Source organism: Podarcis liolepis (genome assembly GCF_965112155.1).
Source record: "Podarcis liolepis genome assembly, chromosome: 2".
NCBI classification, from domain to species: domain Eukaryota; kingdom Metazoa; phylum Chordata; class Lepidosauria; order Squamata; family Lacertidae; genus Podarcis; species Podarcis liolepis.
The window spans coordinates 104,070,451-104,087,930 of record NC_139555.1 but is presented as its reverse complement, the minus strand read 5'-3'; the positions used below and the strand labels follow the sequence as shown (position 1 = coordinate 104,087,930).

The 17,480-nt window shown below is 46.6% G+C and overlaps 1 protein-coding gene and 3 long non-coding RNA genes across 5 annotated transcripts in view; 2 read left to right on the top strand and 2 right to left on the bottom strand.

The window, feature by feature from the left end:
• The window catches only part of LOC310702212, a 610,091-nt gene that overhangs the window by 45,301 nt on the left and 547,310 nt on the right, over window positions 1-17,480 (top strand). The window lies entirely within an intron of this gene.
• LOC310702171 overlaps window positions 1-17,480 on the bottom strand; it is a 93,169-nt gene that overhangs the window by 41,732 nt on the left and 33,957 nt on the right. The window lies entirely within an intron of this gene.
• FAM107A (family with sequence similarity 107 member A) overlaps window positions 70-17,480 on the bottom strand; it is a 33,114-nt gene continuing 15,703 nt past the window's right edge. Inside the window, exons 2-5 of one of the 2 annotated variants that reach the window (XR_014523132.1) lie at window positions 13,085-13,259; window positions 6,472-6,628; window positions 1,264-2,566; window positions 70-1,126 (exon numbers count right to left, since the gene is read on the bottom strand). Coding sequence is in view for 1 of the 2 variants with exons in the window: in XM_083493581.1 (XP_083349707.1) it covers window positions 2,459-2,566; window positions 6,472-6,628; window positions 13,085-13,259 (440 nt within the window). In the remaining variant the exon portion in view is untranslated. Of the gene's footprint in view, window positions 2,567-6,471; window positions 6,629-13,084; window positions 13,260-17,480 lie in introns of both variants that reach the window. The other variant, XM_083493581.1, reaches the window with a different exon arrangement.
• LOC310702104 lies at window positions 3,248-17,006 on the top strand. The gene is made up of 4 exons (XR_014523239.1): window positions 3,248-4,720; window positions 7,108-11,851; window positions 13,391-16,346; window positions 16,741-17,006. It is a non-coding gene; the product is annotated as an uncharacterized lncRNA (long non-coding RNA).

The following is a 17,480-nucleotide window of genomic DNA, read 5'->3' as shown; positions in this document are numbered from 1 at the left end:
AGACCACGAAAGTTGAAGCACCCGCCTTGATTAAGCCTGAAGTTGTAGTTTTAAAAGATCATCCGTTCCTTAGAAAAATGAAATCAGTTTATTTTGGCTGCCGGCTGTTTTCATTCATAGAATATCTAGCAAAATATACAATTACTCATCAATTCAGGTTTTGTTCTGTTTTTTTCCTCTTGATAAAATGTTCTCTCCGCAAGAAAGCAATGGTGGCAGTTAAGTTGTTAATATGAACATGTGCAATAATATACATGCAGCAGGTGCACAGATATAACTAGGTTTATATCGCACAGTAGGTTACAGAATGAGTGTCTTTGGGGTAATAATAATAAAAATATGCACTTTCGAGGAAAAGTAACAGACATTTTGGGAAGCACAATTTCCGGTACCTCTGTATAGGCTGAATTCTGACTCATATAGTACAAGATCTCCAGGAGCTGTTAAAACACTGCCCAAGAAAGATCTCTGCATAGCCTTCAGACGTGGTGCCCCTGGCTTGTTCCAGAACATTTGGAATGGCGAACCCCAGGGTTTACACATGCAAATTCCTAATATCTACCAGGAGGTTGTATTATGGATTAATTGGTCCCAAGCCAAGCCTTCCTGTGTGAAGGCACTTTGAGGCTCTCTTTGAACCAACTTCTCATTACTATTCCAAATTTTTCCGTGGGGGAAATATTTCTCAACTTTTGTTTCTTGCTTTAAGAAGAATTCCCCACCCAATTCACATTGTACCACTGAGGGGGCGGGAGGAAGGAACTATGATCTGACAGCTGGAAGGGACCTACTTTTTTTAAGCAAAGAAATAAAGATAAGGGAAATACTTTTATGTGCGATAGAACTGCTCCTTCTTCACGCAGTGCAGTAAACCATGAAGCTCCCTCACAAGGGAGTCGGCAACAGCCACTAACTCAGAAGCTTTTAAAATAGGATCCAGCAGATTCATGGTGAAGGCTACTAGCCACAATAGCTATCTGTCTCCACGGTCTGAGGCAGTACTACTCCTGAAAATCTCTGGCGGGGAAACCATAGGAGAGGAGAGCACTCTTGAACTCGGGTCCTGCCTAAGGGTTTCCCACTGTGAGAACAGGGTGCTGGACTAGTCAGGGCAGACATGGCCAAACTTTGCCCTCCAGCTTTTTTGGGACTACAACTCCCATCATCCCTAGCTAACAGGACCAATGGTCAGGGATGATGGGAACTGTAGTCCCCAAACAGCTGGAGGGCCAAGTTTGGCCATGCCTGAGTTAGGCCATTGACCTGAGTCCTCACAGGCCTCTGTGTGGCCCCATCAGGCCCTCTCTATGTAGCTGCTGTGATTCTTATTAGACCACCACTTCCCGTCTCTCTGAGACCGCCATTTTCTTCCTCCATATTCTGAAAGCAACACATTTGTAGACATGGTTTCTTATTCCTTCCACACAGCTCCTAAAGGCCCCTTCTGGAATACGACCCTTGCTCCCCATGTCAGAGCACAAGGGTTGAGAAGGTTTTGCATCCGACCGCATGATATAACCCGGGCCTGCTATTTCTGTAGTAACATGTTAAGTTGCAGAAAGAAACGTGAGTGCTATTTTACGACTGAATCTAAGAGAGGACCAATACATCCTCATAGACACAAAGAGACACCACATGCCCTCCCCCGCCCCATCTCAGTGGTGCAATACATAGGATGCTTGCCTTATCGTGAGTCAGACCATTGGTCTATCACTCAGTACTGTCAACACAGGCCAGCCGTGGCTTTCTGAGGTTTCAAGTGGGGGCTTTGACCTGGGAGCCTTTCACGAACTTCAAGTGAAGTACGGAAACTCACACGCTTATTGACATGGTTGCATTTTCTGGGTGGGTGTTGCTTCGACACAGCAGAAAGTGACAAAAGCGTAGCTGAGTGAGCTCTAGCCGTTAGCTGGCGCTGATAGCCTCTTCCCTTTTTCATTTCTTTCTTTTTTTGGCCCCCTTCCCTGGTTTTCCAACAAGCTACTCCAAATATTAGCTCGACTGAGCCTGAAATTTATTACAACCATTAGTTTCTGCTGCTGAGCGTCTCTAAGCCCTGGCATTGATATGGCGGCCTATTCTTCATAGACCATCGCCCACATGTTGCATCTCCAAGGTTTAAGCACAGAGCTAACAAGGGATGGAATAGGGCATCAACATTGCCTGTTTACTCGAGAGGAAGGCTCAGGCCATTATTATTACTCCCCACCCAAGCGCTTCTACTAGCATAGCATCACAAACTTTCCCAGCCCCCCCCCACACCGATGTTATTCCTTCCTAGATGTACAGCAAAAGCCCATGTTGGGGAGTTTCTACCGGAGCAAGCGTTAATAAACAGTAAGCAGCCCCAAAGACGTAACTGCGAATGTCCACCATATAAGAAGATGTCAGCATGTAGGTATTCAAGTGAGCAGAGAAGGTCCTCCTCTTCTATTCTGGTCTCAGCTGCTCCCATCTGCTAGGCGACCTTCTCCGCCCCAGTTAGCGTTGATGTCCTCCTCAGGTTCTCTTTTACTTTAATAAACTCTGGCGCGTTTTCTTCTTGCTTCTCTTGCTCCCTCTCCAACTGATGGGAGAAGAAAGGAAGGATATATACATGAAAAAAACTGTGTATATGTTTGTGTGTGGAGAGGTGGGGGGAGGGGAAGGAGACCTCAGGCTGAGGTGGCGGAAATGCAGCTCTCCACGTCTCTCCATCAGGCCCCCAGCACTCTCTCTATTATTATCTGTTTAAAGATACAATGGTACCTCAGTTTACATACACTTCAGGTTACATACGCTTCAGGTTACAGACTCCGCTAACCAAGAAATAGTGCTTTAGGTTAAGAACTTTGCTTCAGGATGAGAACAGAAATCGTGCAGCGGTGGCACGGCGGCAGCAGGAGGCCCCATTAGCTAAAGTGGCGCTTCAGGTTAAGTACAGTTTCAGGTTAAGAACGGACCTCCGGAACGAATTAAGTACTTAACCCGAGTACTTAAGTACTTAACACTGTATTTTAATCCCACTCTTCATCCGGAAAAGATTTGCAGATCAGCATACCTTAAAAAGCAGAGACATCATTAACTGTACAGTTAAAGCTATGGTTTTTCCAGTAGTGATGTATGGAAGTGAGAGCTGGACCATAAAGAAGGCTGATGGCCGAAGAATTGATGCTTTTGAATTATGGTGCTGGAGGAGACTCTTGAGAGTCCCATGGACTGCAAGAAGACCAAACCTCTCCATTTTTAAGGAAATCAGCCCTGAGTGCTCACTGGAAGGACAGATTCTGATGGTGGGAAAGATTGAGGGAACAAGGAGAAGGGGACGACAGAGGACGATATGGTTGGACAGTGTTCTCGAAGCTACCAACATGAGTTTGACCAAACTGTGGGAGGCAGTGGAAGACAGGAGTGCCTGGTGGACTCTGGTTCATGGGGCCACTGTACAAGCTGGCTACATTCCAGTCGGAGGTTTCTACAAACAGGAGGTTCACTGGTGGGGAGTGGGGGATGGTTTTGCAGGGGTGGCCCTCCTTGCCACCCTATGCCAAAATAATACCCTTCTCTGGTTTGAGAAAGGCAGGATGTAGAATGGGAAGGGAGGCTGATTAGCAGCACAAACCTCCTTGGAATGTTGCCACACTTCTAGCGGGGGAAACATAGGAAGTCTCCTTATACGGAATCAGACCCATTGGTCCACCTTGCTTAGTACTGTATACGCTCACTGGCAGCCCCTCTCCAGCCTAGGGGTCAGACTAGGGTCTCTCTCTGCCCTACCTGGAGATGCCAGGGACTGACCATTGGACCTTCTGCAAGTATAGCAGATGCTGTACCGCTAAGGTACGGGGAGAATGCATTTTGATCTCCTCCCATTCAAAGTCCTGCTGTTGCACCACCTACACTCCCCCCCCTTTTTCTAATGAAAGGCAGCTGCTAAAAGCTTTAAGTGGAGGGGAAAAAGGGATGCTCGGATCATGTATTTTGCCTGTCTAGCAAATAGCTTTAATCGCAAATAAGCCAGAATAATTAGGAAATTGCTGAAATCAGGTTGAGTTGAGACAATAGTAATTAATAATCATAATAATCAGGAGGCTTTAAAATAAAATAAAAGGAGTTAAGAACTCTTAATTAAATGCTTGAGGAGGAGAGTATTTCGTTTAAATTGTATTGGGGTATGTGTTTTTTTTAAAAAAAACAAAAAATAAAAGAGCTTAATTACAGCAGATTTCCAGCTAAGCTCACGCTACGCGTCTTCCAAGCCATGGAACATCCACTAAGCGATGTCTGCAATTACCAGCTAGCGTGAGAGAAGGGAGCAGCCTGTGTTAATGAAAACAAGAAGGATGAACATGGCAACATGTTGCTAATTGTGCCTTCAAGAGATGTGTGTGGCGCTCTGCCGAAAATTTAATTAAGATCTCTATCTGGTAAGAGTGCAACGCGCAATGTTTTGGTTGCCTTCCCTGTTTTGCCAGGCTGGTTTAAAAATTTTGAAATCCTGAACTGGTGTTTACAAGCTTAGAGCTCTCAGTGACTTCAAGGGGATTGAAGAGCTTGTAAGTGGTGTTAAGATCTGGGGATTAAAGCCAGGATAGAAAGCAGCTGCTCTGCTGCTGGGGCAGGAGGCTTAGGCGGCCTGGTGGCTGCAATCCCATTACGGACGGCAGAACCTGGATCAAAAGGGTTTATCCAGATCAGCAGGTGAAAGCTTGAGGCATATTCCTGCGAGTCCTGAGCAAAGGTAAATTGCACAACGTCATGTCAAGGACTGGGGTTTAGGGGTGCCCTTTGCCAATGAAGGCTGGTTTGCTCCAGTGAACGGGCCCCCTGCCACACCAACCCCAGCCTGCCCTCTCTGTCAATCCTCTTACTTACAAACAAAGTAACAGGGGGCATGACCTTTCTGCTTCCTCCTGCTTAGTCTCAGCAAAGGCACAAAACTAGAATTAGCTGGGTCCGCTTGCCATTGGCTCTGACAACAACTGGACTTCACAGGTGATAACGCTGATCTTCCCATGCCATGAAAAGTGTCACCTGGCAAACTCATCAGTTGTTATCCTACTGTTGGTTGGGAGTCTGGGCTGCTCCCCTTGCTTTTGCAAAAGGGGCTGGCATGCATCCCAGCACAACAACAAGGCAAAGAGCTGAGTGCTGGGTGCTTGTTTAAGAATAAAAATGGATTCGATTGGTGGCAAAGCACAGTTCAATCGTGGCAGCCCGTTCAGTTAAAGTGTGGGGTAAGGAGGACACAAGAAGCCACCTTACGCTCCTTGGAGGAAAAAGTGGGGTACAAATATAATAATAAAGCCAACAAAAATACCGTATTTTTTGCACCATAACACTCACTTTTTTCCTCCTAGAAAGTAAGGGGAAATGTCTGTGCGTGTTACGGAGGGAATGCCTACGGGTGGCATGCCTACGGATTTTCCTCCTCTAAAAACTACGTGCGTGTTATGGTCAGGTGTGTGTTATAGAGCGAAAAATACGGTAAATGATCTAATTCTGCGGTTCCCAATCTGGGTGGTACAAGCCTCCAGGGGGTGGGCAGTGGGATTAGGTAGTGGGGTGCTAAGAGTCAAAGTCAGGGATCAGCAAACTTTTTAAGCAGAGGAGGGGGGGGCAGTCCACTGTCCCTCAGACCTTGTGGGGAGCTGGACCATATTTTGAAAATAATAATGAACGAATTCTTATGCCCCACAAATAACCCAGAGATGCATTTTAAATAACAGAACACATTCTACTCATGTAAAAACACGCTGATTCCCGGACCGTCCATGGGCTGGATTGAGAAGGCGATTGGGCTGGATCTGGCCCCCGGGCCTTAGTTTGCCTACACATGGTCAAAAGCATGGCAGAGGGGCACTGGAGGTGCAAAGGACTGAATCATCCATTTTTATTGAATCAGTTAAATTAAATCGTTTTAAGTGGATACTGCATAAATTCTCACTTATTTGTTACTGATTTAAATTGTTATTGTGTATGCCTTTTTCTGAGTGGGTCATGCAGACTGCTGTTCTGAATAGCACTTCTTGTAGGATTGGGGCCACTGGGGATGAGCTTATGGAACGAAGGGGGTGGGGGACCAAAAATGTTCAGGAGCCACCGATCTAATCGATCGTTTGATGAGTGGGGAGGGAGACATGGGTTGGCCACATGCCCATGGGTGTGGGCATGCATGTGAGACGGTGACATGGTCGCGCCCACTTTTGGCCACACCCAATGCTGGCCTGGGGTGCCCAGAGGGATGGCTAAGGATGGAAACAGCCCTCTGGTCACAAAACATTAGTTGCTGATGGTTTACCTGCTCTGGTATGAAGCTCGACAGCAGCACTGCACATAAAAACCCACAAATCTTTCCCCTAACCTACCAATGCAGAGTTGCTTGTGAAAAGACTGAAGAGCGCCATGTGATTGTTTAGAGTAAGTACAGGGTGGATTTCTCTGCACTTCTGATGCGGTTTATTGCAACAAGATTTCAGAACTGCGTCCTACCTGATCCAGCTTCTGTTGCCTCTTCAGGAGCTCTTGCTCGAAGGGAGATTTCAACTTCTTCGCCTCTTCCTCTTCTTTTCTCTGCCTGATCAGCTGGTTCCGCCGCCGATGCTCCAGAACTCGCTGCAGTTCTGGTTTGCTCTCGACTCCCAAGCCTCTGTGAAACGAGGAGGGAAAAGGGGCAGGTTAATTAAGGCTGAGCTGCCAAGTGCAAATGGTTGTATCCTGCGGGGAAACAAACAGGGCAACCCTGCTCAAAAGTAATCTCCAGAATTCAATGATGCTTGCTACAAGAAAAGTGGGCAAAGAATTGCATCCTTGTGTTGCAATCCTATACATGTTTACTGCTAAGAAGGACATCCCATTGAGTTCAATGGGACTTACTCCCAGGTAGGTGTGTACAGGACTGCCTTTTGAAAAACTACTTAGGTATAGCGATTATGGACAAAGGTGCCCCAGCTCTGGAATCATTTCCATAAAGAGAGTCACCTAATGCCCTTCAGGTGCCGCCTAAACATTTTTATTTACACAGAAATTTAAGAAAACATTTCTTCCCTTTGCTGATTATGCAGCTGTCTCCAACCTGCTACTTTAGTTCAGTTCTGTGTTTTATTATATATTTTTTCTTTTCTGCAGCACGCGGTCTGAAATCGAAGATGACGAGAGGCGACTTATCTATCTGTGTCTTAGAATTTCAACAGGCGTTGCTTAAAGGTGCTACAAAAACCTGTCCTTTTTACAATTTGGCCACCCTAAAAAAAAAGAGGGGGGAGGAATGGTAGCGGGTTAGTGGTGTGGTCAACCATGTGCTGTGCCTTCCTCTCAGCCAAGGATATGAGAGGAGGTGTCAGGTGGAGTCTTCCTGAGTAACCAGTTCAGGCTGACTGGGCACAGGAACAGTTCCATTGGCCAGGAAGAAAGTGATGGGAATTTGTGGTTGCTGGCAGGGCAGGGGGTTAAGACAGAAGGTACCGTTTCCCCACCAAGTGGAATAAGCAGGAGCCCCCACCTCCAAGACAAAGGAGGGCTGGCTTGCCACTTTTTAGAGTAAGCAAGGCAATGCACATGGCCATCTAAAGGGCATTCCCCAACCCCATAAGACTGCTAAGTTCAGAGTCTAAAAATGACCCAACTGCAGCCTGGATGGGAAGGGGAAAGAGACTCTGTGCTGGCCACCAGGCAAGGGCTTTTTCCCCCTGCCTTGCCCCACCCTAAAGCCCTCAGAGCCCTCAGAGATTTCGGAAGAAAGTTGCTACCATGACCATAATGTGAATGTGGTTTTTTTGATGAACTGAGTGGAAGACTATGAGTCATGGGGAGGTGGGGAGAGAGGGAGAGAGAGAGCGTGAATTCAGCAGTGCTTAGTTTGTTTTTTGCTTGCTTGTTTATTAATATTGTTGTTAATACAGTGGTACCTCGGGTTACAGATGCTTCAGGTTACAGACTCCGCTAACCCAGAAATAATACCTCAGGTTAAGAACTTTACCTCAGTTTGAGAACAGAAATCACGTGGTGGAGGCACGGCAGCAGCAGGAGGCCCCATTAGCTAAAGTGGTACCTCAGGTTAAGAACAGTTTGAGGTTAAGAACGGACCTCTGGAACGAATTAAGTTCTTAACCCGAGGTACCACTGTGCTGTTTTGTGTATTTTAAGCACTTTGTGAACTTTATAATATGGCTTTTCTCGTGGTTGGGCTGTTATCTATATTTTTAAAGTTGTTTTGATAATGTTTTATAGGAGGTGGTCACTTTATTGATGACTTGGTAATTTGTATATCATCTGTGTTGCAACTGCGATGTTCTGCTATGTGGTTATTTATCGTATGTAAGCCGCTTTGTGACTCATGAGAGTGAAAAGCGGCATAGAAATATAAGAAATGAATGAATGGGAAAAGGAAAGTTACAGACTCCTGGAGGTCCCACTTCATCACAATGGAAAATATTTGAGAATATTTGATCAGTGAGGCAACTTTATGTATGACAAATCACGCATCAGCGCAAAAGCTTTATCCAAAATTATCCCCTGCCCCGCTAATCTCTGTGATCAACTGGGTGCACCCTTAAAATTGTATGGGAAAAGTGTAAAAAGAAAATGTTTTAATTAAGCACGACATTTCCAAGTTTGACCAACTTAAAAAATAATAATAAATCTCAGCCACTTTACCATCTACCAGCAGGGGGAGTAATTCAACCAATAATCTTACACCAGAATGCCTCTGGCAGTTTTTGCTGCAAATACTTCCTGCACAAATTGATCTGCTCTTAAGTTCAGTACTGTAAGCAGTGGCCATTGCCCATCATACTGACTTGAGCAAAGTTGGGTCAGGATTCAGTGGCTGTTAATGTGGCATAAGAGTGCTATAACTGCATGGTGCGGATATGTGGCCTTAGTCAGTGTGGTGTGTTTGAATGGGTTTTTTGCTCTAATGCTACTGTTTACATTCTTTGACCTATTGGTCACCCTGCTCAGATGACGTCCCTTGCAGCTTATCAAGATCTTGACTGTTTTTAACAACAACAACCATCAAATGAATTGGCAGAGAGCTTGGAGAACATGGTCAATCATGTCTGGACTGGAGGGTCTCTCTGTATAAGGCAACATCTGCACCCTATATTCATGCCTCCTCCCCACTCCACAACTAACCCTGGGGATTGTGGTTTGTTCCCTAGGAAGATGAGTTGACTGTTAAACCACTGCAACTCTGTGAGGCAAACAGGCAAACTCACAGCACCCTTAATAAACGACAGATGCCAGGATTCTTCGGAGGAAGCCCTGACTGGATAAAGAGGTATGATACGGTTTTTAAAGTATAGTGTAGATGGGATTCTTAGAGAGGCCCCCTTCTATGTCCAAGCTTGTGAAATAAATATATACCTTGGTTTTCAAACACCAAAAATTCGGAAGTAAGTGTTCCGGTTTTCAAACATTTTTTGGAAGCTGAACGTCCGATGCGGCTGTTGGGCATCTGCACCAATCAGAAGCTGTGCCTTGGTTTTTGAACATTTTGGACGTCAAACGAATTTCCGGAACGGATTAAGTTTGGTGCTTTTGTTTTTGCTATTTATTTTGCATTTTTGTTTTTGAGGCTTTTCCGGTTAATTTGTTTTTGTGACTGTGTGGAACCCAGTTCAGCTACCGTTTGATTGATTGTGTGTCTGTGGAAATGGATAAAAAAACCCCATCCAAACAATGACTATGATCAGTACAGGCAAGGGAAAAAAACCTGTAATTTTCATCTACAGTACTATCTTACTTATTTTATAGTACAGCACATTGATTAGTGCTTTCATTTTATGGATCAATGGTCTCATTAGATAGTAAAATTCATGTTAAATTGCTGTTTTAGGGGTTGTTTTTAAAAGTCTGGAACGGATTAATCCATTTTGCATTACTTTCTATGGGAAAGCGTGCCTTGGTTTTAGAACGCTTTGGTTTTGGAACGGACTTCCGGAACAGATTAAGTTTGAGAACCAAGGTACCACTGTAGAGCTAAAAGCAAGTGCTGAAGACCCACAGAAGAGGAGAGCAAAAATCTGCTCCTAAGTACTGTAGTAAGTACTCCTAAGTACTCAATAACTTGCCTTGGATTTTCAACTTGGAGATAGGAATCAGATTCCTTCAGATCTGCAGATTCCTTCAGATCTGGTATGTTGCCTGCTGAGGCAACCACAGATCTTCAAGATCTCTGCTGTATTTAGATGGGCACTAAACATGCTTCAGGCCTGAGACCGTTTTGAAGATGTTGCGACAATTAAACTGGTATTCAAACCAATACGCTTCCAGCACAGGTAGGTATTAAGATTGTGAAGATGATGAATTCTGTTGCGGATCCTAATCTTGTCAGATGGAAGCAGGCAGGATACACACAGCATGGAAAAAAAGGTGCTCCCGGCTCCACAGGTAAGCATGCTGGTTATTAGCTGCTGCCATTATTATCTGGTTTTGGGGGCTGTCTTAATTGTATCTACAGAGGAACATAGGAAGCTGCCTTAAATTGAGCCAGGCCATTGGTCCATCATCTACAGGGCTGTCTTAAGTATATGCGGTGCCGGGGTGCAAAGATCCACCTGGCACCCCCCCCCCGGTTGCCCAGTCCCAGGCGCGCAGGAGGGAGGAGCTGGCTGGCCGCCTCACCATCTCGCTGGCTTGGTCGCCCCCGAACACATGGTGCAGAGTTTGAGCCTACCACGGTGCCCCAACTGACGGGCGGGCTCTTCCCTGGACTCAACTTTTGCCCTGGACACACAGCCTGGTGCCCCTGAGACATAGCTGTCAACTGTCCCTTATTTGGCGGGAAAGTCCCTTATCCCAGCGCCATGTCCTGCTGCTGTCCCTTATTGATGATGTCCCTTAAATTTCCTGGGTTTCAAAGGAAGCAGCTCCTCTCCCTCCCTCCCTGCCGGCCAGGGAGGAGGGAGGCTCCAACTGTGTTGCTTGGCTGCGTTGCTCACCCAATAAGGAGTCTAAGAACGACTGGGGGGTGGTGGAGCTTGCATGCCTTGTGCCGATCAAATCGGCCTCGTTGCCTGGGGACTCGCCTTTGCTCAGCGCTTCCCAGCGGAGAGGTGACGGTGGTTTTCCTTGCTGCATCCCCTTTGCTGGGTTGCTGCGCTGTGGGAACTTGAGGCTTCGTTTGGCTGCTGGCTGGGCTTTCTGCCTTTGGCTTGGAGGCTCAGAAGTTGAACATACCTGTGCTTGGAAAATCCCTTATTTTGGCTGCTGATCCCTTAGTTTCGAGGCTGCTGGTCCCTTATTTCCAAATCTGTAAGTTGACAGCTATGCCCTGAGAGCCCGGTGCCCGGGTGCCCAGCACCCCTAGTGCCTATGGGTAAGACGGTCCTGATCATTTCGCTCAATACTGCCTACATTGACTGGCAGAAGCTCTCCAGAGTTTTAGGCAGGAATGTCAGGGACTGAACCAGGAATCTTCTGCATTCAAAGCAGACTCACTACCTCTGAGCTACAGCTCTTTTCTAGCCACCCACCACAAATGATTGTCCTTGTTCTAAGCCAGCTAGGGAGGGTGTTGTTGTTTTTTTGCCCTGAAAGGTTGAATAAAAATTTATAAATGGACGAATGCATGAATAAATACATATGCTAATTATCCAATCTGAACAGCTCACTCCATAGCCTAACTGCCCCCTGCCTGCCCTTTTCAAACAAGATTCATGCTTCATAAAACAAACAATGCTAGCGGATGTGGCTTGGAAGCGGACAGGATATTTACCAGCTCTTCTGCTTCCTTTTATCTAGGAGGACCTTTGCAAGCAACCCTGTCTTCCTTTCATCTATAAATATATGTACCTCTTCGGAGAGTTTGGGGAAATCTCGGGCGGGAGCTGACGTTCTTCTGGCTCTATTGACGCTGCAAGAACCCAAGGCGAGATTACGAAACGTGACCTGAATTGTGTGCAGGCTTCTCTGGTGTAGGACTGCATGTCCACTCAGACTTGGTGATTTTAAATAATGATTTATTTATTTTTTAAAGAGAAACAAAAGAGCTGTGGACATTGCAGTGCATTGAACCAGCAGGTGAATGTTAAAAGGGGGGGACAGACGAAAGAGTAAGGATGGATAAATTTTAAAAGGAAAGGCCCACCTGTGCTAATTGGAATAGTTATGGAGACATTCACATTGATTCCAGGGCTATAATTCCAGAATCTGGCATGGATTATCAGAATCCTGGCAGGTGCATCTATTTCCCCATCTTGCTCCATGACTAGCAGGGGCAGACCAGGGTCTGTGGAGGAGCCACTTGCTACCTGATCCTTTAAAGCGGGGGCGCCAGGGAATTTCTTCATATAAACATTATAAAGCACATGCCCTACTGCTCAGCTATGGTCTACTACCCTAATCACTACTGCTCAAAATGACTATACAGTGGTACCTCGGATTACAAACGCTTCAGGTTACAGACTCCGCTAACCTGGAAATAGTACCTCAGGTTAAGAACTTTACCTCAGGATGAGAACAGAAATTGCGATGGTGATGGTGCGGCAGCAGCGGGAGGCCCCATTAGCTAAAGTGGTACCTCAGGTTAAGAACAGTTTCAGGTTAAGAACGGACCTCCAGAACGAATTAAGTTCTTAACCAGAGGTACCTCTGTATAGCTCTGTTCTAGCACGGATGTGGGTGTGTGGAGGCTTCTGTGCTTAAAATGTCAGCTTTCTTTTTCATTCAACAGAGCAACTTCATAGTCCTCGCGGCTTGTGGGGAAAAAAGCTACAAATGGTGCCATTTCCCAATGAGACTCAGGCTAATTGGAGGGAAGGATCTATTTGCTTCACACCAATCCCTGCCCTTTATTATGACTCCTGGCCTCTATTCTGCAATTATTTTTTTTACAAAAAAATAAGGCTCTAAGAAAGACTCTTAAAATCTATCCCCCCCCCAACCCCCAGCCCACAGGCCAAAGGCCTGACAGGAAAAAAAATCCATAGTCTGGGATGTGGAAGGACATGGCATATTCCAGTTTTCACAAGTGGAATAAACTATGCAGGTCAGCGGTACAACTGGGCATAGACACGAGACCTGCTTCTTCTTCCTAGTTCATAATTCTACTCACTTTGAGGTTAGGGTGCAGTAAACCGCTGCGATGGATCTTTTTCCTCACCTCTTGTGATTCATAAGCAGCTCCCTGTGAAGTTCTTGATGGCTTTTCGAGGCTCTTACAGGGTTGAGCAGCTTTTTAGGTTTGATAAGGTCAGGGTTTCCGTCAATGTAATCTGGATGAGTCATGATATTCCCAATATCTGGCCTCTCTCTCTGTATTTCAGTATACATAGATGCTAGGAGAGAGGGGGAAAGAGGGGGAGGAGAGAAAGAAAGAAAGCCTCTGGGTTATTATTATTATTTCTTCTTCCAGATATCAATCAATCAATAGACTTTATTTGCGTAGCCGACAGGCCATATCTTCCAGATATATACTGTATATATGAATCATCTCAAGTCTGTGCCCTTCCGGATTACAAAGACTACTTGAGCAATGTCATTCCATGACAGTAAGTACAGTGGTATCTCGGGTTACAGACGCTTCAGGTTACAGATGCTTCAGGTTACAGACTCTGCTAACCCAGAAATAGTACTTTGGGTTAAGAACTTTGCTTCAGGATGAGAACAGAAATCGCGCAGCAGCGGCGCGGCAGCAGCAGGAGGCCCCATTAGCTAAAGTGGTGCTTCAGGTTAAGAACAGTTTCAGGTTCAGAACGGACCTCCGGAACGAATTAAGTTCTTAACCTGAGGTACCACTGTAAGCAGTTTGCGCTGGACCTCTTACGCGGCATTTGAGCTGAGCTCTCTAAGCTTTTGGAGGACTGACTCATGTTCTGACTCTGTGTGTGGAGAGTTCCACACAGATCCCCTCATCTCTTGAAAGAATGTGCCGAAACTCACTACGAACGCCTCCCTTGTTCTCTTATAATGGCAATGGCGTCCACCTGAGAGGTGCCAGAACTGAGTTCTGGCTGGGAAAAAAGCTCCCTCTCTCCTCTCTCCCTGTGTGTGATATATAATTGCTGTGTATCCCGGCATTGCACACATGAGCCACATTGCTCACCAACCATCCCTTTGCATAGAGCTCCACCCCCCCCCCATACAAGGGTATGGGAATCCTGATTGGTCCAGGATTCCCCCTTGCATAGAAGAGATTTATCCGTGGCTACTAGCCATGATGGCTATGTTCCACTGTCAGAGGTAACGTGCTTCCGAAGGCCACTGTACTGGGCCCCATATCCCTAGAGCTGGTTGGCAATGTGGGTGCTGCGGGAGTGGGTCTGGCAGGCTCAGCGCCACTCCCTTCCTCAATGCATGAGGAAGTCCTTTGACTGACCCTCCAGCAAGGTAGGCAACGACATGGTAGCCTGCAAATGCTGGGGCTACAACTCCTAGGGCTGCCATCTTTCAAAAAGTAAAAAACCAGGACACCCTGAAAGTTGTTGAGCTCTTCATTAGTAAGAACCCAGAATTGCTGAGCTTAAAATATCCCAAAATTGTTGAGCTTTCCAGAAATTTCCCCGGATGTCACTTCCGCCTCTGACATCCCGGCAATGTCTGGAAAAATCCGGATGCATGGCAGCCCCAACGACTCCCTTCATCCTTGACCATTGGGCTGTGCTGCCTAAAATATTCAGCTCGAACTCCATTTCCCCCCACCTTTCTGCCCCATTCCCCCACTTCTGTGACTGTCTACGCCCTGCATGCCATAGTGATATTGCCGGGCATGCTTGTACCAAACGTTGGAAATGTCAGAGTGAGATCAGAGAAGAAGAAGCAGGGCAGCGTTAAGTGAATTACGACCTGATAAAACCCATATAGGTAAAAAAAACAGAATTCACAGTGTTGAAGCGGCTTCCTACTACATCGCATGCTAACTGGGCTAGCGTCTCACCGGGGTGGGGCAGGGGGGTCAAGGGAAGGGGAGAAAAACAGATCACAACTGATTACATCAGCATAATTGGGGCGAAAAGTTCAATGCTGCAATTAAACACTGCAGGGTAGCGGATCCAGCCGCTCTGTGCACCAAATTGTTTTGCAGCAGTCGCAAACCCCATTCGGCTAGCAGGGAAAGAGAGGCTGACTAGTTTTGTCGAGCTTGACCACCGTTGTTGAGACACAGACCTGCGGCTCACCCTGGCCTCTTACGATACAAGAAACACCTGCTGTACTCAGGAAAGTGCAGCTCCACATCTAGGAATGATCCTTGTTGGAACAGCTCATTCCTTTGTACAACTTTTCAGAAACAGTGTGTGTGGTTTTTAAATGCTTCTTCCACAGCTTTGGAAGCAAGAATCTTGGGGTGATTCCAGAATCCAGACTGTCACTATTTTCAGGTGGGGTTCAGTCACATGCCAGCAAATTTGGGTTGACTGGGAGGTTTTGCCCAGCAAACTAATTTCCCCAAAAGGCTGGGTTTTGTTTCATTTTTGCGATAAGCAAAGCGATGGGGAAATGAACTTGCTTTGGTGCAGCGGTGTCTAACATCCCCAGCAAGTCAGAATGGATGCTCACTGAATAGCCAACTTCATCTGAACTCCCTGCCAAAACAGTTCAGGATGAATGTTCAATGAACAGGTCACCTGGAAGCTTCCTTGCAGGCTATATGGCAATACTACAAGCCAGGTAGTGGAGGGAGAGCTGAGGGGCCATGACATAGGAGATCCTTGAACGAGACCGGTCCTGAAAGACCTACATTGGCTCCCAGTATGTTTCTGAGCACAATTCAAAATGTTGGTGCTGACCTTTAAAGCCCTAAACCAGGCTTCCTCAAACTCGGCCCTTCAGATGTTTCGAGACTACAATTCCCATCATCCCTGACCACTGGTCCTGCTAGCTAGGGATCATGGGAGTTGTAGGCCAAAAACATCTGGAGGGCCGAGTTTGAGGAAGCCTGCCCTAAATGGCCTCAGCCCAGTATACCTGAAGGAGTGTCACCATCGCCATTGTTCTGCCCAGGCACTGAGATCCAGGGCCAAGGGCCTTCTGGCAGTTCCCTCACTGTGAGAAGCGAAGTTACCGGGAACGAGGCAGAGGACTTACTTGGTGGTGGCACCCGCCCTGTGGAACGCCCTCCCATCAGATGTCAAGGAAATAAACAACTACCTGACTTTTAGAAGACATCTGAAGGCAGCCCTGTATAGGGAAGTTTTTAAAGTTTGATGTTTTATCGTGTTTTTAATACTCTGTTGGGAGCCTCCCAGAGTGACTGGGGAAACCCAGCCAGATGGGTGAGGTATAAATAATAAATTATTATTATTATTCACAAGACCTTGCTTTCTGCATTACATTGTTATCTCCAGCCTGAGTTTCTCATCTGTAACATGGCCATAAGATTGACCCACCCCACAAGTTTTGATAATGATTGCAAAATGACTACAGTGGTGCCTCGCAAGACGAAAAGAATCCGTTCCGCGAGTCTCTTCGTCTTGCGGTTTTTTTGTCTTGCGAAGCAACCCTATTAGCGGCTTAGCAGATTAGCGCTATTAGCGGCTTAGCGGGCTTAGCGGATCAGCTGATAAACGGTTTAGCGGCTTAGCGGATCAGCTGATAAGCGGCTTAGCGGCTTAGGATCAGCTGATAAGCGGCTTAGCGGCTTGGGGAAAAGGGGGGGGGGGAGGAAAAAAACCCTGCAGGAACTCGCAAGACATTTTCGTCTTGCGAAGCAAGCCCATAGGAAATTCGTTTTGCGAAGCACCTCCAAAACGGAAAACCCTTTCGTCTAGCAGGTTTTCCGTCTTGCGAGGCATTCGTCTTGCGGGGCACCACTGTACCAAGTTGCCAGCAATGGTCCTGGATGGTTAGAGTGTGGTGCTGATAATGCCAAGGTCGCTGGTTCAATTCCCCATAAAGGACAGCTGCATATTCCTGCACTGCAGAGGTTTGGACTAGATGATCCTCAGAGTCGCTTCCAACTATGATTCTAAGGGAAGGATGTTTCCATCATGGGTGCAGTGAGATCAAGCAGCTCAGTCCCACTTTCTTGCCTCAGAGGAGCTGCTACAAAACCAGGGAAGAACCTAGAGCCTGTTCGTTGCCATATCGATACAGTGGTACCTCGGGTTACAGACGCTTCAGGTTACAGACTCCGCTAACCCAGAAATAGTACCTCGGGTTAAGAACTTAGCTTCAGGATGAGAACAGAAATTGTGCTCCGGCGGCGCGGCGGCAGGAGGCCCCGTTAGCTGAAGTGGTGCCTCAGGTTAAGAACAGTTTCAGGTTCAGAACGGACCTCCGGAACTTAACCCGAGGTACCACTGTATGTGGTTAAAACATTTATATCCCACCTTTGTTCCAAGGAAAAGGTGACAAACATGGTCAGAGCATCAGCAAAAGGTCCCAGGTCTAGTCCTTGGCATCTCCAGGTGGGGTTTGGAGAAACACCTGTCTGAAACCCTGCGGAGCCTCTGCCAGCCAGTGTAGACAATACTGGGGTAGGTGGACTCAGCATAAGGCAGAGTCTGACTCAGAATAAGGTCTGACTCAGAATATGTTCCTAAGTCTCTCCCCCTCACTTT